This window comes from Xenopus tropicalis, chromosome 4 (genome assembly GCF_000004195.4).
Source record: "Xenopus tropicalis strain Nigerian chromosome 4, UCB_Xtro_10.0, whole genome shotgun sequence".
Classification (NCBI taxonomy): domain Eukaryota; kingdom Metazoa; phylum Chordata; class Amphibia; order Anura; family Pipidae; genus Xenopus; species Xenopus tropicalis.
The window spans coordinates 37,977,308-38,002,468 of record NC_030680.2 but is presented as its reverse complement, the minus strand read 5'-3'; the positions used below and the strand labels follow the sequence as shown (position 1 = coordinate 38,002,468).

The 25,161-nt window shown below is 38.7% G+C and overlaps 1 protein-coding gene across 1 annotated transcript; it reads left to right on the top strand.

Annotated features, from left to right (window-relative positions):
* The first annotated feature begins 115 nt into the window (after nucleotides 1-115).
* On the top strand, nucleotides 116-23,978 carry dpp3 (dipeptidyl-peptidase 3). Its single transcript, XM_004913688.4, has 18 exons — nucleotides 116-243; nucleotides 4,970-5,266; nucleotides 6,593-6,682; nucleotides 6,759-6,896; nucleotides 10,734-10,808; nucleotides 12,026-12,119; nucleotides 13,043-13,176; nucleotides 13,547-13,677; nucleotides 14,348-14,406; nucleotides 14,674-14,868; nucleotides 15,167-15,279; nucleotides 16,449-16,541; nucleotides 17,727-17,789; nucleotides 18,027-18,151; nucleotides 19,183-19,303; nucleotides 21,283-21,462; nucleotides 21,617-21,779; nucleotides 23,477-23,978. The coding sequence occupies exons 2-18, from the start codon at nucleotides 4,994-4,996 to the stop codon at nucleotides 23,632-23,634; spliced, it is 2,205 nt and encodes a 734-aa protein (XP_004913745.1). The 5' UTR covers nucleotides 116-243; nucleotides 4,970-4,993; the 3' UTR covers nucleotides 23,635-23,978.
* The last annotated feature ends 1,183 nt before the right edge of the window (nucleotides 23,979-25,161 follow it).

The following is a 25,161-nucleotide window of genomic DNA, read 5'->3' as shown; positions in this document are numbered from 1 at the left end:
CGATCTGTGCTGCCATTGGATAAGCTTAGAGCCTTGAATACCGCTCGCCGATTGGATGACTGCGTTTCATTCTTACTTCAGTACCACTATCTGGGAATTTCATTGAATAGCAGTGACTTTGCTTCTTCACTGAATGGGTAAGGGCAGGCGTTACGTATACATGTGGGCGGAACCACAGCAAGCGTGGTTGGTGCTGTAACCCGGAAGTCTGGTCGTTTCAATTTTTGTCAAAATCCTGAACAGGTGAGGAAATTACATTGTTCGTATTACTTGTAGGAGCTCTAATCATTTGAATGAACAAGGATGGCGAGTTTACAATAAAAAATCATTTTAAATGGTCGCTATCAGTATTTTGAGTCTAAATAGTCCCCCAATGTAAATCAATCAGGGACTGTGATTAATTATAGTACTATAATTCACATAGACGCAGCCTATGTATTTCATAAGTGCTATTAATATCTTGATTTTTAAATATGTATGCAAAAAATAGGGATGCACTGCACCCATCATTTTTGGATTTGAACAGTTACCAAATTGTCCACAAAAGGTTCTTCTAAATAACCAGCCAATTGTAACCCCAATTTTACAACCCCAAGACTGTGCCAAACTGAGAACTGATTTTAGGTATGAAAAAAATGCTTAATTGTGAACAAACCAATAGTAAAAGAAAATGTAACTTTACTTTCCATTATACATTATCATTTTTTCCGGTTATATGCAGATGTAATTGCAGTGCAGTGTAACCTTAAAGTACATGTAAAGCCTAAATTTGCCTACAGTGTATATCAGTTGGGCACATCTCCCCCACCCAAACAGCATACACACACACAGACCCTTATTCAGCATACATTTCATCAAGAATACAGGCTCACACAGGCACAACTGTCTCTGATAAAAGTTCTGCTTTGTTCGAGCTGAGCTCAGGAGAGGAGGTTAGGAAAAAGAAATAGAGCTGAGTTACTATAACCACCAATGCCATCTCTTCATTGGCTGCTAGACTGGGGGGTGTGTTTAGTAATCTGAGTTTAGAACAATTGAGCATGTCTGGCAAGCCAGGAATCAAAGCAAATTACTGAGGGGGGGGGGGGGTTACAGGAGAAGAAGGAAATCCAAGTGATTAAGGAGATGTTGCAGCCTTACGATTAACCTCTGGACAACCAGTGTGGCAGGTACTGAAAGATTTCAAAGAGGCTGTTCACTGATTAAATTTTTGCGTGCAGGGTTTACATGTCCTTTAAAAGGGTGTAACAGGAGTCAGTTCTCCTCTAGGTCTGGTAGTAAACTGGCACCTGTCACCCAGAAATAAAAAGCTCTATAATAAAAGTCATTTTCAAATTAAGCAGGAAACCCTAATTTACTTTTTATTAAAATATGTATCCATGTTATAACCTCATTTAACAAGCTCAACTATCAATAATAATTTGTCTTCCCCACCTCTATGTCTGAGGCCCTGCAATTACTTTCATTTCTGTACCTCCTAGATGTCACTGCACTTCTCACATGCCCCCCCCCCCCCCCTGTCTATAAGTGTGTAGCCTGTGCATGGGCATGAGGTCCTTATTTATGGTACAGGTATGGGACCTGTTATCCAGAATGCTAGGGACCTGGGGTTTTCCGAATAAGGGATCTTTCCGTAATTTGGATCACCATAACTTAAATCTGCTAAAAATCATTTAAATATTGAATAAAACCAATAGGCTTGTTTTGGCTTCAATAAGGATTCATTATATCTTAGTTGGGATCAATTACAAGGTACTGTTTTATTATTACAGAGAAAAAGGAAATCATTTTTAAAAATTAGAATTATTTGCTTATAATGGAGTCTATGCGAGATGGGCTTTCGGTAATTTGGAACTTTATATATTAAACACGATAAGGTGACTTTACTTAATAAAGCAAAAGCAGTTGATGGGTATGTCATAATGGAAAACTGAAAGTCAAGAACGTAAAATTGTGTACTTGGATTTAAGTTAGTGAGTGTGTCAGTGCCAATGCCAGCCATCTCCTGGGCAAAACCATATGAAATGGATAAAGTCTGCCAGCTGTTTTACATGTTTGTACATGTACAAGACAAGAAACTCTTTTGAATATGTTGGTTCTTTGCACTTAAAGTTGCATGTGGTCAAATGTGCAAAAATTCCTCCTTCTTATATTCATTTGTCAAATACGAAGATTTTGATCAGATTTTGTGGGTCAGGTTTTATCCGATCTTGTCATGCAACACCATGAGATTTTATAGAATCCTACAAAATCTGAATTGTAATGTCAGATCAGATAAAGTCAGATGGAGTGTTTTGTTCAAATTCCCAGCTCAGCCATTCCTGATCATTTTTGCAGTGTGCCAGGCCTGCCACACTGACATTAAAGGGGATGTAGGTCACAGAGGATGGGGGATATAGGCAAGTCCGTAAAACGGATACAGAAACATGGGGCAACGCCTGTGAGGAAGGTGCAAGGCTTAAAGCCATCTTTATTTTGGAGAAAGGCAAGTGCAAAACATTTCGGGTAAAAAAGAGATACAGATGACTAATCATATACATGTATGTATAACAAATACAACTCATACTGCATCCCACGTGAGTCAAACACGTTCAATCCAACAAGTTCCACATTGTAAGGTGATAATAGATCCAGATAAATCCAGCCAGTAGTCCAACCAAGAAGTCCAACAATTGATTTGCCCCTTGCATGTTCCACATTAGAATCTCAAGTCCATGTTTGTGAAAAATATTATGAGAAATACAGTCCAAGTCCCAATTTTTCAATATATTTTTCACTAACATGAACTTGGGAATTCTAAAATTGTACAAGCATGGAGCTATTCATTTGTTGGACTTCTGGGTTGGACTGTTGCTTTGGGCTCATCTGGATCTATAACCACCTTACAATGTGGGACTTGTTGGGTTAAATACGATTGTGGCAGGCAGATATAAGTATTTGTTATAAAGACTTGTGTGAGTAGTCATTGGTGCCTCTTTTCACCTGAAGAAGAGTATTCACTCCAAATTGTTGTGCACTTGCCTTTTTCCAAAATAAAAATGGCTACAAGCCTTGCACCTTCTTTACACGTGTTGTCCCATGTTCCTATATCTGTTTGACGTACTTAACCACTTCTACAGTCATTTCGAAAGCTGTTTGGACTGGAAGAACCGGTGGACGATTAAAGGGAGGTTGGTACATTTAAAGGTGTGCTTACACAATTTCTCTACAGGCTTTCAGACAAGTCCTTTAGGGGAGCCTCTTACATTATCTTCCAACAGGTGTGCATGATTATTACGATAGTCAGTAGTTGTCTAAAAACTTTGCATGGCAAGTCTGTCCTTTTCTACTGGTTTCTGGAATATAGACACTTGAATCCTGGTTTGAGCTTTTTCATTTTTATTACTGCTTGGAATTTCTTGTCTTTATTTAGATTTTAATGCTTCTTAAGTCAGCTTATTGCAATTTGTTAAGTGTTATTCAAAATGTTGTTGCTACAATTTTCTTTAAATATGATGTACATTTTCAGCATGTGACCCACTGCTTCTAGCTGTTACAAAGGTGCTTCTCTTGCAGTGTTATAAATGGGACTGTAATGGCATATTCCATGTAGGTTTTAAATTACATTTCAGATGTAGTGCACTTAATGGTACAGCTGATAAAACAAGAATATACTATGACTGTAGGGCCTGTATCTGCAAAAAGATAAGAACTATGGCAGAAATCAAGCCCCTCTATATGATGTAGTTGGATGCTGCATGATACATACAGATGTTGCACTTTGTCTTTGCCATACTATAAAACAATTTGTTCTTTAGCCAAAGTGCAAAGTATGTCAATGTGCCCTGAAGCCTTATTGACAGTGGCAAATTCTCTGTTGCAGCTAGTGGTTATGCTAATGCTTTGTGATTTGCCTATGGCATGTCTCAGATCAGTTTTTAATTACATCCATATAGTAATTTAGACCTATTTCACACTAGTGAAATTAGATTCAGGCAAGGGTCATTTGTTCCTACTAACTGAATTCTGTATGTATAAGTCACACTATGCAATAGACTACAGTGATCCCCAACCAATGGTTTGTGAGCAACATGTTGCTCACCAGTCTCTTAGATGTTGCTCCCAGTGGTCTTAAAGCAGGTGCTTATTTTTGAATTCCTGGCTTTGAAGCTAAGTTTTCCTTGTATAAAAACCATGTGCGCTGCCAAACAGAGCCTCCTGTAGGCTGCCAGTCCACATAGGGGCTATCAAATAGCCAATTACAGGCCATATTTGGCACCCCCATGAACTTCTCTCATGTTTGTGTTGGTATCCAACTCCTTAGAGCAGGGATCCCCAACCTTTTATACTGGTGAGCCACATTTAAGTGGAAAAAATATTGGGGAGCAACACAAGTATGGAAATGGTTTCTAGAGGTGCCAGTAAAAGCTGTTGTTGGCTACTTAATAACCCCTATGTTGACTGGCAGCTACAGGAGGCTCTGTTTGGCATTATACTTGGTTTTTATGCAACTAAAACTTGCCTCCTTGCCAGAATTTCAAAACTAACTACCTACTTTGAGGCCACAGGGAGCAACATCCAAGGGGTTGGGGAGCAACATGTTGCTCACGAACCACTGGTTGGGGATCACTGCCTTAGAGCAATAGAGCATAGTAACAGTCAGACTGTATAGTGTTTGAAGTGCAATAAAATTTGTGTTGAATCTTTTGTCTCCAAATAACAGCATCAACTGTCTCTAAATTTAATCAGACCAAGTTGCATGGAAGTCTGGAGCTTATTATAAACTCTCCAGAACTCATTCCTCTTCTATCTCTTAACACACTTCTCCCCAAATGTAATAAAAAGCTCAGATGCAGCAATCCTTGCAATCAAGATTGCAAAACAGATTCCTTAAAGAATTCTACTGTTTCAGCAAGTAACCAGATCAAGCAGCAATTTGGCATATTTGTGCTATATAAACTAAACACAATTATTTCTTTTTATTCTTCAGATTTGAAAATCTCTTGCTGTGAATATGGTTGCCCCATCACAGTATGTCCTACCCAACAATCTTCCTGTTGCTCTGCTTGACTGCAATGAGGCCTTTCTGTTGTTATCAGCAGAAGAGAAGCTGTACACCCACTATCTGTCACGTGCATCATTTTATGGAGGGTTGATTGTCCTATTCCAAACCTCTCCTGAATCTCCAGCCATATACATCCTGTTGAACAGACTTTTTAGGAGTCAAGACCCTGGTGAACTGAGGGGTGTGGCTCTGAGCCATGATGTAAACGAGGAGGAATATCAGGTAAAATGCTTCTAAAATGCCTCAGGTCTCTATAAATATCTTTATATAACCAGAAACATCTCTCCATTTTATACTGTTGCACACACATTATTTAATTTTCCACTCCATCCATTAACCACAAATACACACTGCTCCATTGCCAAACCTTCTCCAACATTACATGCTCAATGTTCCCATTCTCTGCCCTCTCCATTACATAAATTGCTCTCTTTTGCAACCCTCTCCATTACATAAGTTGCTCTCTTTTGCAACCCTCTCCATTACATAAGTTGCTCTCTTTTGCAACCCTCTCCATTACATATATTGCTCTCTTTCATAATCCTCTCCATTACATGCCCTACTTAAAGGAACAGTTTAGTGTAAAAATGAAACTGGGTCAAATAGAACATTTTTCCTAATATAGTTGGTTAGGCAAAAATGTACTCTATTAAGGCTGGAGTAAGCAGATGCCTAACATAATAGGCAGAACACAACTTCCTGCTTTCAACTCTCTAACCTCTTAGTTAGTCAGTGACTTTAGAGGGGGCACATGGGACATAATTGTTCAGTTAGTTTGTGAGCAAGCTAACACAAATTTAATAGCAAACTAACTGAACAGTTGTGTCCCTTATGCCCCTCCTCAAATCACAGATTGGTTACTGACTGCTAAGTAAGAAGTAGTGTTCTGGCTGTTATGTTAGACATCTGCCCACTCCATACTTTATCAGTTACATTTTTTGAAAACTAATATATATATATATTACCCAGTTTCATTTTTATACTGAACTATTCCTTTAAGATTTCAGTCCTGACCATCACTCACACTCTCTTCCTCTTCCCAGCCCTGTCCATGATACACACTGTTCCCTTTTCCAGTCTTCTCCATGCAATTGTTCCCTTCCCAGCTTGCCAGCCCATTGCTCCTCTTTACATCATATACACTTTTACATCATATACACTCATCTCTTTCCCATTACTCTCCATCACATTCACTGGAGGACTGACATGCATTTCCTAATCCTCTCCATCTTTCATATGCACTGCACACAAATTGTTGCCATTTTGCCTTATCTTTATCTTGATAAAATATATACCCTACGCCTCTGTGGTAGCATTTATATTTATTAGTTTTTTTCTTTTCTTATTTAAACTGTTTAGGTATTGGAAATTTACTTTTAATTTATCACGATTTCTAGTAATTTCTGATTATGAATGGAGTTGACTTTGAGGGAGGGAAAAAGAAAATGAGTACAAAGTAAAGCGTGTCTTGTATTAACTGCTAGATAGATGCAAAAATGCTAAGGCGACTGCTTTCCTATCAATCATTTGCTTTATCTTGCCCTGCAGGCTCTTCTAGTTTATGCTGCTGGATTTTTTGCCAACATGGGTAACTACAAATCATTTGGGGACACAAAATTTGTGCCTAATATCCCCAGGGTAAGTTATCCAACACACTTATTCTCATATCATATTTGTGGGATTTGGAAACTAACTGGAGAATATTTTGTAACAGGAGAAATTAGAGAAGGTCATACGTGCAAGTAATGCTTTTGCCAAAGATCCTGAAGGAATGGAGTCATTGTGGAAAATGGTTGCAGATCACATGTATTCCCTGGAGCCATCCGAAAGGCAACTGGGACTGGGTGACCATGTAAGTACCAGAATAAGTCACTTTCAGCTGTGATTTGCTAGTGTAAAATAAGGGGTGGTATATAAAGATTTTACTTAGTTTGTAATGTAGTACAGTAACCCTGCCCTGATAAACCAGAAGACCTTTCTAATTTGACAGTTGAGCATGCACACTGCTATGAAGATCTCCTCAGTGTGGTTCAATTTATTTTTGGAATTTAAAGGGACAGTAACACCAAAAAATTAAAGTGTATAAAAGTAATTACTATATAATGTAATGCTGCCCTGTACTGGTACAACTGGTGTGTTTTCCTTAGAAAGACTACTATAGTTTATATAACAAAGCTTCTGTGTAGCCACGGGGGCAGCCATTTACAGGAGAAAAGGCACAGGTTACTTAGCAGATAACAGATAAAACCCCATTATATTCTACAGAGCTTATCTGTTATCTGCTATGTGCCTGTGCCTTTTCTCCTTTTTCCCAGCTTCAATGGCTGCCCCCGTGTTGACATAGCAGCTCATTTATATAAACTATAGTAGCGTTTCTGTTGCAAACTTACCAGTTTTACCAGCGCAAGGCAACTGTACATTATATTTTAATTACTTTAAAACACTTTCATTTGTTGGTGTTACTGTTCCTTTAATGCCTTTTTTTCAGAGGGGTCACTGATCCCAGCTGCTTTGTGAGGCAACAGTTATAATGTTATTGTTACTTTTTAATACTTACCCTTATTTTCAGGTCTGCTCCTATTTATCTTCTATTTTTTGTGCTAACCACTGTGTGGATGCTAGGATAAATTTGACTATAGCAACCAGATAGCTTCTGAAATTCCAAATTGGAGAATTGCTGAATAAAAGCAAAATAATTGCCTCATTATATCAATGTCTGCATCATACAAACAGTTGATTTAAAGGTAAACGTCCCATCTATTAGTGTCCAACTACATTCAATGCCATCCCTCTAAAGTATTCACAATAGAACAAACAAGTATTTTAAAGGTAAAATTGCCCCATTAAAGGAATAGTTTAGTGTAAAAATGAAAGTGGGTAAAATGAATAGACTGCGCAAAATAAAAAATATTTGTAATATAGTTAGCTAGGCCAAAATGTAATATATAAAGGCTGCAGTGAGCAGATATCTAACATAATAGCCAGAACTCTTTTTCCTGCTTTCAGCTAACCTCTTAGTTAATCAGTGACTTTATGGGGGGGGGGGGTGGCACAGGCGACATAACTGTTCAGTTAGTTTGTGAGCATACAGGTCAGATTCTAATACAAACTAACTGAACAATTATGTCCCATATGGCCCCACCTTAAGTCACTGACTTAAGCTACTGACTACTAACAGCTTAGAAAACTGTAAAGGAGAAAGTAGAGTGGCCGTTATGTTAGACATCTGCTCACTTCAGCCTTTATAGTTTATTATTATCTTTGCCTAACTATATTGATATATTTTATTTTGCACAGTCTATTCATTTGACCTGGTTTCATTTTAACACTGAACTATTCCTTTGAAGCAGGCCTCTGCAAAAAAAACAAATGTAATATACATAACTTTAAAACAATTCATAATTTTTCGTTTATTTTTTAGTGCAGTTGCAAAAAATATTTGTTTACACCTTTTTGTTTTCTGGTTCTGATTCTTGAAACAATGCAGTCAATTTACCAGGTCTGTTAATCAACTGGCTTCTTCTGTGTTCATTAACACATGAACATCCAGCCGGCTTCCAAGACATACAGTGGAGGAAATAATTATTTGACCCCTCACTGATTTTGTAAGTTTGTCCAATGACAAAGAAATGAAAAGTCTCAGAACAGTATCATTTCAATGGTAGGTTTATTTTAACAGTGGCAGATAGCACATCAAAAGGAAAATCGAAAAAATAACTTTAAATAAAAGATAGCAACTGATTTGCATTTCATTGAGTGAAATAAGTTTTTGAACCCTCTAACAAAAAAAGACTTAATACTTAGTGGAAAAACCCTTGTTTGCAAGCACAGAGGTCAAACGTTTCTTGTAATTGATGACCAAGTTTGCGCACATTTTAGGAGTAATGTTGGTCCACTCCTCTTTGCAGATCATCTCTAAATCCCTAAGGTTTCGAGGCTGTCTCTGTGCAACTCTGAGCTTGAGCTCCCTCCATAGGTTTTCTATTGGATTAAGGTCCGGAGACTGACTAGGCCACTCCATGACCTTAATGCTTCTTCTTGAGCCACTCCTTTGTTGCCTTTGCTGTATGTTTTGGGTCATTGTCGTGCTGGAACACCCATCCACGACCCATTTTCAGTTTCCTGGCAGAGGGAAGGAGGTTGTCGTTCAGGATTTCACGATACATGGCTCCGTCCATTTTCCCGTTAATGCGAATAAGTTGTCCTGTGCCCTTAGCAGAAAAACACCCCCAAAGCAAAATGTTTCCACCCCCATGCTTGACGGTGGGGACGGTGTTTTGGGGGTCATAGGCAGCATTTTTCTTCCTCCAAACACAGCGAGTTGAGTTAATGCCAAAGAGCTCTATTTTGGTCTCATCAGACCACAGCACCTTCTCCCAGTCACTCACAGAATCATTCAGGTGTTCATTGGCAAACTTCAGACGGGCCTGCACATGTGCCTTCTTGAGCAGGGGGACCTTACGAGCCCTGCAGGATTTTAATCCATTGCGGTGTAATGTGTTTCCAATGGTTTTATTGGTGACTGTGGTCCCTGCTAATTTGAGGTCATTAACTAACTCCTCCCGTGTAGTTCTAGGATGCTTTTTCACCTTTCTCAGAATCATTGACACCCCACGAGGTGAGATCTTGCGTGGAGCCCCAGAGCGAGGTCGATTGATGGTCATTTTGTGCTCCTTCCATTTTCGAACAATCGCACCAACAGTTGTCACCTTCTCTCCCAGCTTCTTGCTAATGATTTTGTAGCCCATTCCAGCCTTGTGCAGGTCTACAATTTTGTCTCTGACATCCTTGGACAGCTCTTTGGTCTTTCCCATGTTGGAGAGTTTGGAGTCTGCTTGATTGATTGATTCTGTGGACAGGTGTCTTTTATACAGGTGACTAGTTAAGACAGGTGTCCTTAATGAGGTTGACTAATTGAGTAGAAGTGTCTAACCACTCTGTGGGAGCCAGAACTCTTAATGGTTGGTAGGGGTTCAAAAACTTATTTCACTCAATGAAATGCAAATCAGTTGCTATCTTTTATTTAAAGTTATTTTTTCGATTTTCCTTGATGTGCTATCTGCCACTGTTAAAATAAACCTACCATTGAAATGATACTGTTCTGAGACTTTTCATTTCTTTGTCATTGGACAAACTTACAAAATCAGTGAGGGGTCAAATAATTATTTCCTCCACTGTATCTCTGTAGTAAATGAACTGCTATCCTTACCTGTAAGGTAATGTCAGATGGAGTATTTGCATTCCCATGATTACTAGCTGGTGAAGGGCAAACAACTTAAAAATACTCCTGCACAGACTAATTTCCAAGAGATATTCATCTGACTTGTGGGTGCCCCCACAGGGTCACAGCGAGGTGCACTTTATTTTATGCCAGGGTAATTTCCAGCTTTTCTAGCATGAGCTAGAAATAACATAGGTGTCAAAGACAGGAGCACATAATGGATTGACCACTTTGCTCTGCCTGCATTTTGTACACAGGTGGAAGAGGGTGGATCGAATTTTATGCATTTTTTACACCAATATCTGCTCTGTGTGGCTCTACTCTGGGCAACATTGGGCCTGTTGGTTGAGCTACAGGGATGAGTGCATGAAAGCGGATCCCCTTTCCACTGTTCCGTGCATACACAGGTAGAAAGTGGACAATCCGCTATGTGTGCCACTTCCATCACTGTGTTTTTTTTTATTTCAGGGGATAACTACTTATTTCTCTGGAAACTGCACTTTGGAAGATGCCGAACTAGCTCAGAGATTCCTGGACTCAAAGGTAATGAGTAGTTGAAAACTGGAGCCTGGTAGCACATGCACTGCAAATTCTAGCATTAAAGTATCTGCTATTACTATTTATCTACTACACTGTATTTTTTCTGCCTGTGGAGCAGTGCATATGCAAAAGGGCTCCAAATGCACCGGACACAGCGGCTTGCTTAAAACTCGATTTTTCGTATTGTTTTTAAATGGAGTAATAAAAATCGAGTTTTAAGCAAGCCGCTGTGTCCGGTGCATTTGGAGCCCTTTTGCATATGCGTGATTTCGCCTTCCCCAGCTACAGGTTCGGGGCTCTGAGCACCTGAACCACTTCTGAACAACGGTGAGTTCTTTGCATTTAGGATTTCACATTGTGAGAGCTGATATGATGGTGTTGGGAATTTGACCTAGATCAACTGTGAGACAGATCCGGGGTTTATACACCCAGATCTCTCTTTTGTATTTGGTACGTTTTATTTACTTGATTTCCTGACATTTGAGACATTTAGGTTAAATTAATTGAGCCATTTCTAAGTTTAGGTTACTACCATTTCTTAGTTTGTAGCTTTTTGTGGAGCAGTGCAACTTAAACAATTTCATACCAGAAACATACAGACCCAAGGCTCACTGTTATTTGTTATGCCTCCTACCAGAAGCCTAAAAGACCTATTACAGATTTAGTAGATTTAGTAAATGTTTTGTGTGACTTTTCTTGATAAGTAGATCACGATTCTCTATGTTTTAGAGATGTATTTACCGGTAATGCTGCACCTGTTCATTAAGTTCCGGCTTTGTAAAAGACATTACAATTTAGTCACTTAATGGCAATGTTTCATTAGTCTGTCATTGAGATTTCATATGTAATAATTAGAACAGCCATTATGGCATGTCCCACTTATGTCAGTAAACATGGGATGAGGGTATATAAGGCCCCCAGTGTAAAGAAAAGATTTGAAGAAAAATACTCTTGACCTTTCTTAAGAAATTAGGGGGAGAGGATTATATTTATAAAAAATCAATCTCCAAGCACCCTCTTGTAGTGTAGTATTTCCAAGAAACAGAGGAGCACACAGTGTTCAGTTATTTGCTGAGATGTGTCACAGATCTGCTTTATGGAGGTAAATGCTAAAAAGCGGTTTTTAATTTTTTTGCACTGTTTTTTTACATGCTCTGATTTCCTATAGTTTGTTTATCTAAATTTAAAAAAAAAAAGTATTTACTTACCTCTCCGTTCAGAGTCTTAGTGCTTACAACACTCGGCTGTTTAAGACCCTGGATGAATCTGGAAAGAGCCTCTATGAAGTGCGCTTGGCTTCTGTAAACAAAGAAGGTGAGGAGGGGAGGGACAGGTATATTACTGTGTATAAAATTTCAAAAAAAATGTGTTCTTTGTATATTACTTTTGATAATTATATTATTACTGTATAGTGATGAGCAAGTTTGAAATTTTTCAACCTGAACCCAATCCTAACCTGCTACTTCCCATCCACTAGAAGTGCTCTTCTGCTTTATGACCATACAGAGCCCAACTCCCCACCAACCATAGTGGAGGGGTTAACACTACTACACCACCAAAAGGAAGGGACTTTGGTTGAAGTGTGGCCAACCACTTGCCCAAATCTGCACATGTGTCTCACTTTGCTTGTCCAAACCCACCTAATCTGCAGGAAACAGATTTTTGTTTTAGAACAACCTGTTCATCACTATTACTGCATGTAACAATGTAAAGAAAGATAGCATATTCCTGGTTCTTTATCAGTTACTTTGATGGTTATTGAAGCAGCAAGTTATTGTAGGGCAGCAAGATTTTAGGGGAGACATACCACCCAGGAGCCACATCTGCGCTTTGAGCGGGCAGGAGATTTTGACAGGTGTTTTCCCGCCTGCCCAGTCTTCAGTGTGACAGTGCTCAGGTTGTATGCAGGGCAGAAGGGGGTGGATGCAAACAGAGGGGTGAATATGTGAGGGAGGAACCTAGGGTTGCATTGCTACAAAATCTGTGTGTAAATGTTTATAGAGACCTCAGGCTTTCACAAACTTGGTGTAAAGTAAGATTGTAATTGAAAACAATAATGGTAAGTAAAACTGCAGTAAATAGAATGACAAAAACACAAAAATGTTTTCTCCAAAGAAGGCAATTCTGTACTGTGGGCTAAAAAGTTGCACATGAGTGCCAAATTGTATTAGTCTGCCTTGCCTTTTTGCCTTAACATTTATCTCTTTGTCCATCCTTTTGCCCCATTTTTTTCTCAGAGAGTGCATCTCCACCATCTGATTTGTCTGAGATTTTGGGATCAGTTGAGTTTGAAGGTCATCAGTTCCGTGTCACGCGGGGTGATTACTCACCTTTGCTACGCAGAGTAAGAGAGAACCTGGAAAATGCCAAGGTGATTTCCTCAAATATGTCTGTCACAAAACATAAATATGACAAAACAAAAAATAAACAAAATAAGTTAGTTTCAGTCTAATGTATTAACCTTTATCTCTTTACAAGTTACAGAGGTAGTTTTCTGCAGGATGACCATCTCCATTTTCCCACAGCCCTGCTTTTTAGTCAAAATTTGGGGCCTGGTGCATGCATTATACCCAAACTGGGCATCTGCATTACAAAATGTTGATAATTCCTAATCATAAAGAATACAAAGAACTACTGCAAATTGTTTTAGAATGCCACTATCTGCATTATACTAAAGCTTTTTCTGTTCTGTCTACACATAGGCCTGTTTACTTAATTTTCTGCAATCATTTCCCACTTAGGCTTATGCAGCCAATGACAACCAGAGGCAAATGCTAGACGAATATGTGCGAAGCTTCCAGGAAGGATCAATCAAAGCACATAAAGAGGGGTCTAAATATTGGGTGCAAGACAAAGGGCCGATAGTAGAAAGGTAAGAATAATGGTAGACTTCTCTGTGACTGTTGCCTTATTAGCACAAAGAAAAATTAAAAAGAGAATGGGTGCTGAAAATGTGGGTTCTGTTATTTTAAATATGATTGTTTCATCAGTAGGTATTGTTCTGTTGCTGTCTGGCAGGATTTGCTACAGGTGAAAAGAGGTGCTACAAGTTACACAATATGGGGACATTCACAATATCCTAAGTAGTGTTCAAAGTGCACAAAAAGCATGCAGTTTGCCATTTTCTTTTTGCACTGTGCCCAAAAGCTTCAGTCCTCTGCACTCCATTTCAGAGTGCAGACACCCACGGACTGAAATTTTAATCTAGCGTAGCCTGCATTAGGCTGTTCTAGATTCAAAAGGAAGACGGGGTGGAGGTAGGCACATAGAGCATTCTTGTGCTCCTTAGTGCTCTTGCACTCACTCCCAGGGGCTTTAATAATGAGCCCTAGTGACCACAAATAATTTGCTGAACAACCAAAATATTTAACTCTTTTATAACAAGCAATATGATTGCAAGTCTTAGTTGTAGTTTGATAGTAGAACAGGCTTCTGGAGGAAAAGAGCTTGTGCTTTGACCAACAGAGCAAAAAGAGATGTGGCTATGTGGGGAAAAAAATAATGTTGTGCAACATATTGTAACAAGATTCATATCCTTGCAGTTACATCGGGTTCATTGAAAGTTATAGAGACCCATTTGGATCTCGCGGGGAGTTTGAAGGTAAGATATCTATGACATCTATAAGACTTGACTTGGTCAGTGACACTGACTCAGGTGTTGTGGGAAGAGAGACCCTGACTAAGGGTTCAGGTAAAAGATGCCATTTGATGGTATGGAAGAATCTGCATAATGCAGATTAGAGAAACAATAGCTATGGTCATGCAGGTTGGGAAACTTATAAGAGGAATTAAGACTTGAACAGAACAAGATAAACTGATAACTTTGCTTTTTCTGATCTTTGTTCCTCTTCTTTTACTGTCCCACTAGGCTTTGTGGCTGTGGTCAATAAGTCAGTGAGCGCTAAATTTGCTCAGCTGGTCTCTGTTGCTGAGCAACTTGTTTCCTCTCTCCCGTGGCCTGCTTCCTATGAGAAGGATGCCTTCCTTAGACCAGACTTCACATCTTTAGATGTAGTGACATTCAGTGGAAGTGGTATCCCTGCTGGAATCAACATCCCAAACTGTGAGACAACTGTGCATTAAATAAATCATTTAGATCTTTTTTGTATTAGTGATAATAAAAAGTTTGAGTGTGTGTGGTAAAAATTTGTGCTTTCCCTGAAAGAGACATCTGAGGTCTCATTTACAAAAGAAAGTGTGAATGTAAAATTGAGTGTGCTATACTAAAAAGTACTTGCATCTCTAGAAATCCACCATTCAGTAATTCAAGCCTGCATCCTGTTTTTTACCCTACTAATGTTGAAAGACCACTGCTACTTTAATAGTACTTTTCTGTTTGCATTCTCCTCTTGCTGTTTTAGATGATGACATTAGGCAAACAGTTGGATTTAAGAATGTGTCACTAGGAAATGTTCTTTCTGTTGGATCTGCCACTGAAAGGGAGAAGCTGACATTTTTGCGTGAAGAAGATAAGGTATGTAATAATCAGCAAATGGATATATGCCAGTAGTTAATACTAAGTAATTAATTCTACTGTAATTCTAAGTGTCTATAAATTGATTTCCTATGTCAGTAAAATGATGAATATTTAAAATGCTCCTTTAATAAAGTATTAGTAAAATATTTTCATGTAAAAAAATGTTTGTTTTGGAGATTGGCATAAAATTGGCACAATAATCATATTAGTGTGAACAGTTATGAACTTAAGATAATGATTGCAATTTAACAGCAGTTTATCAGAATACTTTATGGTAGTTTTGAGATCATGGAAGTTTTTTGTATTAGTCACTCCATTTAGCTTCCATTAATATCACTGTAAAAAAAAAAAAAAAGAAAGATAATTATTCACAAATCAAGTTCAAGTCAGACTTTATTGTCATTGTCAAAAGTTAGACACCCCCCAATGACAGAATTTACTTACTTGATACATTGGGCTGGTGCTCCTATCAGCTGGGTTCTTCCAGTGAGCACAAAGGAGCAATCCTCTTCCTACTTCTTCTTCCCTCCCATGTGTATGTGCAGTAGACTGAATAGCAGAGCTTTAACAAAAAAGCCAACCTTTTCACTCTACTGCGCAAGTGTCATCCCCAGTATTTTGAGGAAAGAAGAAGAGAAAGCACAGGACCGCTTTGTGGTGCTCGCTATGAAGTACCCCAGGTTGGGACAGTTTTCTGCTAACATGAGCAGCCTGGGGTATCAGGTAAGTGAATATAATTACTGGGGAGTGCCTAGCTTTTGGCACCTCCAAGTAATTTTGACTTTCCTTCTCCTTCTAGTTTGCCACATCAAACCTATATATAGCAAGCTAATTGTTTCATATAAGAATAGCCTTTGCTAGGAAGAATAAATTACTGCATCAGTAAGGAAAAAGTACGCTCATCAGTAGTTGCAGCATTCATCTAAATATATTGTTGTTTCCTTCCTCCATGGAATGATATTTTTTGTGTCTGGGTTTGCATGGGTGAGATGGCAACTTTAAAAAACATACATATAAATATAATATATATGAATAATATTTTTGTCATCTCTATATCATCCTTTGGTCATGGGTGCACTCTTGCATGCAATACAAAGTATAAAGTATTTATTTATGTCCATATTGATCCTGAGTAATGATGGAACAGTTTACTCTTTTCCCTGCAGGATTTGTTCCTAAAGTTTCGGGGCCCCTCTTTTGAAGTACAGGTTGGACTTCATGAACTACTCGGCCACGGCAGCGGCAAACTGTTTGTGCAGGTCTGATTCTCTGAATTCAATCCATGCAGCTTCTTACTGGGCAGGCAACAAATCATAGCTTTTGCCACAGAAACTGACATTAATCACCCACATATTTTTTGTTGTTGCATAATTTACATTAAAGAAAGAATACACTATGGGGCCCATTTATCAATGTATGATTGGTTACAAATAGAAAAAAATTGTATTCTTACTGACTTTTAGAACTGTGCGTATTTTCCACTACTTTTTAGTTAATTTGCGCGACTTTTTCGTACTTTGCGACAATTTGTGCGACAAAATCATATTTCTCGCAACCAGTACGAAAGTTTCAGAATTCATTCAAGCTTCGGTATCGTGACTTTCCTTGGGCCAGGTTGGAGCTGCATAGTGCCATTGAGTCGTATGGGAGGTTTCCAAAATCATACACTGGAGGTTCAAAGTCAGAAAGTTTTTTACGATCGTTTGGACACAAAAATTTAGTAACTTTCGGATTGTACCATGATATTTTCGTACAAGCACGACGCAACTTTTCGCAAAATTAACGCACATCAGAAATTTTCTTATTTATTGCAAATTTTCGAAAATCGTACTCTGAATTCGTAATGGTCCCCTATACATAATTAGAAACAAAAATGCAAAACAATCATTCTGCATGAGCAAACAACTACAGCAGCTTTTTCTCATGTAGCCAAAAGTAGGACACAGACATGTCCATGTTTTTTAAAGTAGCAAATGTATTGTTGCTTGGTGGAGCACAGAAGCAGCTGTATGTCAGTAGACAACATTCACTGCAGATGTCAGCACTTGTAAAGGCAGCTTTAACGTGTGTTAAAATATCTATCAGAGTTAAACAACAAACTAATTATATAATGTATATGCAGACAGCCACCTTAACTAGCTTTTGCATATAGCCACCTCATTGGCACATGGATGCAGTGTCAGTTAGACATTGGTGCAGTTAGCCCTTTCTCTGCAGTGATTACAACGACTGAGAAGAAGACATGCAGTAACACTATTAGCTAAGGATCAAACAAAGGTTTTAGGACAACTGATCTAAAAACCTAAAATTAGCATCATATTCCAATGTATTCAGTGTAAAGGCTGCACAGTGTTACATAGTCAAATAATAGTCAGAGTAACAAGAATAACAATTGCTTTTTTGCTGGATTGACACACATAGCTGTGCCATCTTTTCTTTTTCAGGATGAGAAGGGGGCATTGAACTTTGACAAAGAAACTGTCATCAATCCAGAGACTGGAGAGCTGGTGGGTGACAAAGATTCTGCAGTGTTGTTAAAAACACCTAGACTTTCCACCTTGTTTATTCTTTCTTTCTGTACCTATCTCCTGATGACTATATGAATGTAGCTTCCTTTTCCTTCACTTCTTTCTATCATCTCTTTCCTCTCTACCCTCTAGTTTCTATTGCATTTAAAACTTCCTCTTCTGTTCAGTCCCTATTCCTTTTCACTTATCTCTCTGCTTTACTTTTTTTCTTCCCAGGTCAAGGGTTGGTATAAAACTGGTGAAACATGGGACAGTAAATTCTCAACCATTGCCTCCACCTATGAAGAATGCCGAGCAGAATGTGTTGGCTTGTACCTTTGCATCAACGAGGAAGTTCTACGGTAAGATGTTGCTTTGTATAAATAAAGGAAGTTGTACTGAGAGTCAGAAATGTACCCTATAGGTTTCAGGAACTGTTAGCAAAATTTTGAATTCAGTATAGTTGTACCATAGATGTATTTTTTTCCATTTAAAACAGGTGCCATATAGTGTTTTTTTCTAGTAATTTTTTCCTTCCATTAGTTCTCCCAACTAAACGTTTAACTTATATGGAGCTATTACCGTATATACTCGAGTATAAGCTGATCCGAATATACGGTATTTGCTTTGCTTCAGAACACCTACTGAAATGGATTCCTACAAACAATTATTCTCTGTACCCCTAATTCTACAACAATTTGTTCAGGAATCCTCATGTCTCCACTCAAATGTTTATGCAAAAGACACACAGAGCAGGACAAGAAAAGCTTGACATCTGTCTGTGATTTTTACATCCCTTACTTTTTTTTATGTGTCTCAGTACACCGTGTTTAGTTACCAGAATTAACAGTCTAATTTTAAGGTTGTAAATGGTATTTTCTTTTTAACTCACCTTGTTAATGAGTGTGATTTTTACATCCCTTACTTTTTTTTATGTGTCTCGGTACACCATGTTTAGTTACCAGAATTAACAGTCTAATTTAAGGTTGTAAATGGCATTTACTTTTTAACTCACCTTAAGTGATAGGACAGGCTGAGCAACCATCCATAATGTACATGCAGAGATTTTTTTGTAGACTCAATTGCACAACCACAGATGCCAGAAGCAACCAATCAGGTCTTTGCTATCATATTCCAGCTTTTAGTAGATTGTCCAAAATGAGTTGCTGATTGGTTGCTATTGGGAACTGCAATTTAGCATGGCTAGGGTATCTACTGTATGTAGGTTCACACATTATGGTTGAGATATCTGTGCACATTTATGAGCATACATTTTTATGCTTCCTCTTTTCCCCTCACTACCCACACATTTTCTTTTCTTTAACAATATAATTGCCATACTTTCCTCCTAACAGTCACTGACATCTTTTTCTCTCCATTATTTTTGAACTAGTATATTTGGACATGAAGCTCAGGAGGCACAAGATGTTATATATGTGAACTGGCTAAATATGGTGAGAGCTGGACTGATGGGACTGGAGTATTTTACACCAGAGACTGGCCGTTGGCGACAGGTATATGTTTTTTGTAATACTTATAGCATGAATGTAATGCATGCATCATATTATTTTCCTATATATTTTTATTTAGCTTCAGCTTGTAAAAGAGGACATGAGTTTATTTTTAAATCATCCTCATCATGTAGACAGTGCTAAATAATATTTTGTGTCCCATTTAAATTTGTGCTAAAAATAAATGTTACCTTTAAAAATTACACTTGTAAAATTTTTCCCATAGATTCTTTCTGATTTGTATCTCTCTTACAAATCAGTGCTGGGTTTCTTATAAGAGTCCCACAGAAGCACTGTAGGATGTGGGTAGCAACTCACTGATTTGTTTTCACAAAGGGAAAGATCTACTGCGGATCCCAGTAAGGTTTTAGCTGCCTGCCCACAAAATCTGCAATTGCCCACCAACTCTCCTTAACATCCTGGAAATCAACCAGGGTGACAAAATAATCTGGCAACATGAATGAAATACCAGTCCATCATAAATAAAGTGATCAGTAATCATACAGTATTGTCAGTGGTGAAAAACAAGTAAGCAACAAATAATGCATATAGATATAAATCTCTTAAATTAGTAATCATTTTGTGGTAGATTCAGGACTAGGATATTTTACATACTATTTACATTGCATAATCACACTTTTATTGGTAAATAAACACTGATAATAGACCAAAAAAAAAAAAAAATTAAAGGCATCAAAATAAAACATACAATTACAGTCTTTGGTAGAATTAGTGGTAAAAATGTCCTATATACTTGTTTCTGTCAGTTAATGTAATAAATAAGAATGAAAAGCCAAAAATGCAGTGCAGTCTGAGCTACTTGTGCAGGGGTGCAAGTAGCGGATTATCCACAAGTGTCCACTCTGTGTGTGCCTGCCCTAACCCTATTTTAGACAAACAAGTTGTCTCTGTACTTATCACTGTATTCTGCACCATCCTTATCTATATTTTAAGAACAATTCAGCTCTGCTGATGGAAAGTAACCCCACAATTCTACTATCATACATCACATAAGGTATGGGTCAACCATATCAAGGACACACTGGCCTTAAAGGAGAAGGAAAGTCATTTTGGCATTTTACTGCCAATAGATTAGCCACATTAGTGCCACCTAGAACAATATATTTATTATGTAGAAATCTTTAGCATACCTGAGTAAATAGCCCTAGAAACTCCCTCTGTTTGTTTAAGATAGCAGAGTGGGAGAGAAGAGCAAACTGAGCAGACTCATGCCCTGCCCTGAAGGATTTTTCTGAGAGCAAGAAGTCTGACACAGAAGAACACGTGTACACAAAAGAAGACAAGAAATCCTGTATTTCTTTTGATAGAGAACTCAGTGCAGCTTTTCTGTGCTTATGGCTGTATTTACATAGACCTTTCTGATAAAGCTTACTTAGTTTTTACCTTTCCTTCTCCTTTAAATAGGTGTAATTTAAAGGGGGGCACAAAAGAAGTAATTGTTGTGAGAACCACAAAGACACAAGCCTACTTGCAACAAAACATGAGACAGACAGCACTGCAGTGTGGAAAAAGGTCTATGGCCAGATACAGAGATGTTGCTTTTCAGCAAAAGTTTAAATCAGTATCGCAAATGTAACTCCGGCTTCTTTTCAAGTTTGGGCAAACATTCAGCAGGACAATGATCCCAGACAGAAGGTCGAAGTAACATTTGCCTTAGAGTAGCTCAGTCACTCCAATTGAGAATCTGTAGAGCTCTTTTCACAAGAATCATCCAACTAACCTGAACAACATGGCATCAACCCAAAATCTGCATGATAAAATCATATGTAATAATCAATTCCCAAGATGTTTTAATTGCAATTTTCATTTCACATTTTGTTAATTTCATTGCAATTGAAGCAGCAACTATCTGTCTTTACTTTGCTGTTCTTTGCATTGCTGGTGCTAACTACAGGAACTTTTGAAACAGTGTAGCATTAGTCAGCTCTCCTAAAGCCGATCGATCTCTTTGTATCACACAGGCTCACATGCAGGCTCGCTTTGTCATTCTTCGTGTCCTCTTGGAGGCAGGAGAAAATTTTGTAACCATCACACAAAAAGTTGGAGCTGATGGGCGCCCTGATGTACAAGTCACACTGGACAGGGAAAAGATTCTGAGTGTGGGCCATCCAGCCATCCAGCGCTTTTTGCTTCGACTGCAGGTATTTTGAGCACTAAACTGCATAGAGCAACCAGTTCGCTTTAGTAAAACTGTGCCTTTCATTTGTCTATTCAAAGGGATATTTATTTTGCACATGCCCTAAAAAATGTAGACTTTAAAAAACATTTCTTAGCTTGCCTATTCTATTTTACCAGGTTTATAAATCCACAGCTGACGTAGAGCGGGCCCGGGAGATGTACGATGGTTACTCTACTGTTACAGATGCAGATCCATACCAGTTCCTCACACTCCGTGATATTATCATTTCAAGGAAGGAGGAACGCAAATCTTTTGTTCAGATAAACACACGAATCACAGGTCTGTACTTTTAGGACTAAAATCTACAAACGCAAAATGTTGGCAATCAGGCCCGGATTTGTGGTGAGGTCAATGAAATTGTGAAATTTTGCTCCCATACAGAGCAATAGGGATTTCTCCCCACTGCTCCGTATCAGAGTTTAAATGGCCGCGCATGCATGCTGCGGGGAGAGGGGGGAAGAGGTTTGTTCGCGCATGCGCGCAGGGGTGGCGCATATGGGGGGGCAGCCTCGGGGCGCCCGGATTTGAAATGTGACGCTGTTGGTAGTATGAGTATCTGTAGTAATAAGTCTGACCAACTGGACTTGTCATTCTGAAAAGAAAAACACAGCAAGTCCAGTTTATTTGATTTACTACAGATATACCATGACCTGGTTGAATGAGAACCTTCACTCATGGCTGTAGTGCCCCTAGTTACACAGAAAATGCAAGTAGAAAAAGTTTTACAGTCTCAGGTGCTGATTTTTGATTGTTTGACTTAATGAGGCAATAATGTAGGCTCTCTTTCAGGCTAATGGCAAACAGGTCAAGGTTCAGCTCTTCTTTGCTTGCATTTTCTATGCATGCAGAGAAAAGCCTATGTGCTCACGGCTGCTCCTTTCCATGTCTGCAATGAGAGGCACGGCATGTGCCTGTGTGCAGACAAACAGAGCAGATTTCAGCACAAATATCACTGTGTCTGTCAGTGCAGATACAGTAAGGAGCAGATGGAAGTGCATCAGCTGAGTCCAGCCCTCTGTGCCATTAGCTGTATAATTTACAGAGCTTTTAACTTCTACAAAAGATAGCCATGAAACACTGCAACTGAAATGCAGTGTTACTAATGTTCCTTGTTAAAGGAGAAGGAAAGGTATTTTGGCATTTTACTGCCAATAGATTAGCCACATTAGTGCCAACTAGAATTCTATATTTATTCTGCGGAAAGCTTTACCATACCTAAGTAAATAGCCCTAGAAGCTCCCTCTGTTTGCTTAAGATAGCAGCTGCATTTTAAGTTGGTCTCAGTAGCTTCTGTGCTGTAGTTCTAGCTGTTGGTAGCTCAGATCACTCATTCTTATGGAAGGGGGAGTGAATTCTTATGGCAGGGGGGAGAAGGGAGAGAGGAGTGAGCTGCGCAGACTCCAACTCTGGGAAATAAGGATTGTTCTGAGAGCAAGTCTGATACCGAAGAACATGTTTACACGAAAGAAGACAAGAAATCCTTTTGATGGTCCTTTTTTGATAGAAGACTCAATGAAGCTTATCTGTGAGTGCTTGTGGCTGTATTTACCTTTCTGACAAAGCTTACTTAGTTTTTACCTTTCCTTCTCCTTTAAAGTGGCCATACACAGTCAGATTTCAGCTTCTGATTCAGGTCCTTCAGACCGATTCAGCAGCATATCTGCTCGTGTATCAGCCCCCTGGCAGCCTACCCAAACTATTATTGGGCAGATCTTAATCAGGTAGGTTTGATTTTCTGACAGTTTGGGGATCACATGGGCTTGTTGATGCAGTCCACAGTCCAGCGGCCCATATACCCACAGCTTTAATTCAGCTGTTTGACACTAGGGCCAAATGATGAAATTAGCCCGATATCGCCTACCTTAGGTGGCCATATCGGGAGAAGATTCACTCTTTTGGCAACTGTGCTAAAGGAGAAGATCTTAACGTGTATGCCCATTTTTGTTTAGAAAATAAAGTGTTCTTTTCATTTGCAGGTGACAGTGTTGATACACTGCAGTATGAGAGCAGCCCTTCTGGCTTGATACTTTCGGTCTTGCAGAGGTTCCCTGATGATGAGGAAGAACTGGAACGAGAGATGCTTGAGCTTAGCTGTGCTGATAGCCATTTCTGGGAGCAACAGGGCAGTAGATAATCAATGGCAATGAATGGTACAGGCTTTGACACAGAAGAAGTTGAAACTACAATCTGCATATGTCCAACAGCTAATATAGAGCCATTAAGGTTCAGAAGGGTTCATGGGTTAATGCAGTTTCACTGTGGATTTGCAACAGGGTGGGCTAAGATTCTGCAATTGAGAAGTTACAAACACAAATCTCAGGGGCCTAAAAAGTAAATTTCTGTTTTCATAATGGAAAACTTAACTTTATATTGCGTTAGAAAGATCTGGGTGAGTAGGAAACATCACATTGCCAACCCAAGTGGAACTTTGAGATAAAATATTGTGGAATAAAATTGGATGTAATATTAATGAAACCATTTTATAAGATTTTGTTTGTTGTATATGCAATTTTAAGAAAATACAGAAGAAGAGACTGGTTTGCAGAACTTGCACAGGTCCCACACAAAGGTGAAACTGCAAGTGTACATCCTGGGATGCCCAGGCACCATTCCTATTAGATATCATCTTTTGCTAAGATACTCCTGCTTTAGTAGAACTCTTCTCAACTACTTATGTGAGATGTGTTGTGTATTTACCAATGGGTGAAAGTTAGAACTTACCAATTAATAAATAAACTTCTAAAAATCCCATAGGAATAATTGGAACTTTGGTGAGTTTTTATGTATTAAGCTCTAAACTCACATTTTGATAAATCTGGCCCTTAGTGATGGAAGTTTCAGTACATTGTATTATCCCAAATATACCTGCTGGCACTTTTATCCCTGAGAATGAGGATGCTTTACAAGCAATTAGGATTTATTTGCTGTCATGAATTTATAACGTTATTCAACAAAACAATGTAGAATATCCAACAATGCATCATCAGTTGGGTTATTTAATGCCAGCCTTAACAAACTGGGTGCTTTCTGCTGGGTTTTGCAGAAATATCAGTAACTCCTATTTTAGTTTCTAGTTTCTGCTGGTTCTTATTCTTTTTGGTACTCCAGTATCCATATTGAAGAGTGTCATGTTCAGTAAAGTGCAATCCTGAGTGAAGAATATGATGTAAAAAATGCAAACCAACTGCATGCATTATCAAAAATGTCAGACACTATGTGGAAACTAAAACTAAACAGCTTTATTATTACAAGAATATACTAGCCCCTTAATAGTACTGCTGCTCTGCAGGACACCTAACTCATCCAAGAAGCCCTGACTAAGCTGGAAGCTCATGCCCCATAACCCAATGAGCTTATATGAGAGCTTAGTTCTGGGTGGGAGGTCTGTGGAGGAAAGCTACCAACAAAATATCAATGGGTTAGGAATTTCCCATGGCACATTTAGCCCATTGTCCAATCATTCCTGAGGTTAAGAAGAGTCTTGAAGGAAACATATAGCATGACTGAATAATGAATAATATATGTGTCCCCTTTCACTCTGGGCTAAAAATGATAATCATTAGCATTCACCTCAATATTGCAACTCCCCATAGATCTGCTATAGTCCCTGGCCATATTTCAAAAGAGGGATGGGCATATCCTAATGGTACGTGCCAGGAGC

Bases quoted from the DNA above. Each gene is read 5' to 3' on its own strand.
- dpp3 (XM_004913688.4), top strand. From the start codon at position 4,994: ATGGTTGCCCCATCACAGTATGTCCTACCCAACAATCTTCCTGTTGCT. The intron at 10,809-12,025 runs GTAATGAGTAGT...CTCTCCGTTCAG, and splicing joins AGAGATTCCTGGACTCAAAG to AGTCTTAGTGCTTACAACAC. The intron at 14,407-14,673 runs GTAAGATATCTA...CTGTCCCACTAG, and splicing joins ATCTCGCGGGGAGTTTGAAG to GCTTTGTGGCTGTGGTCAAT.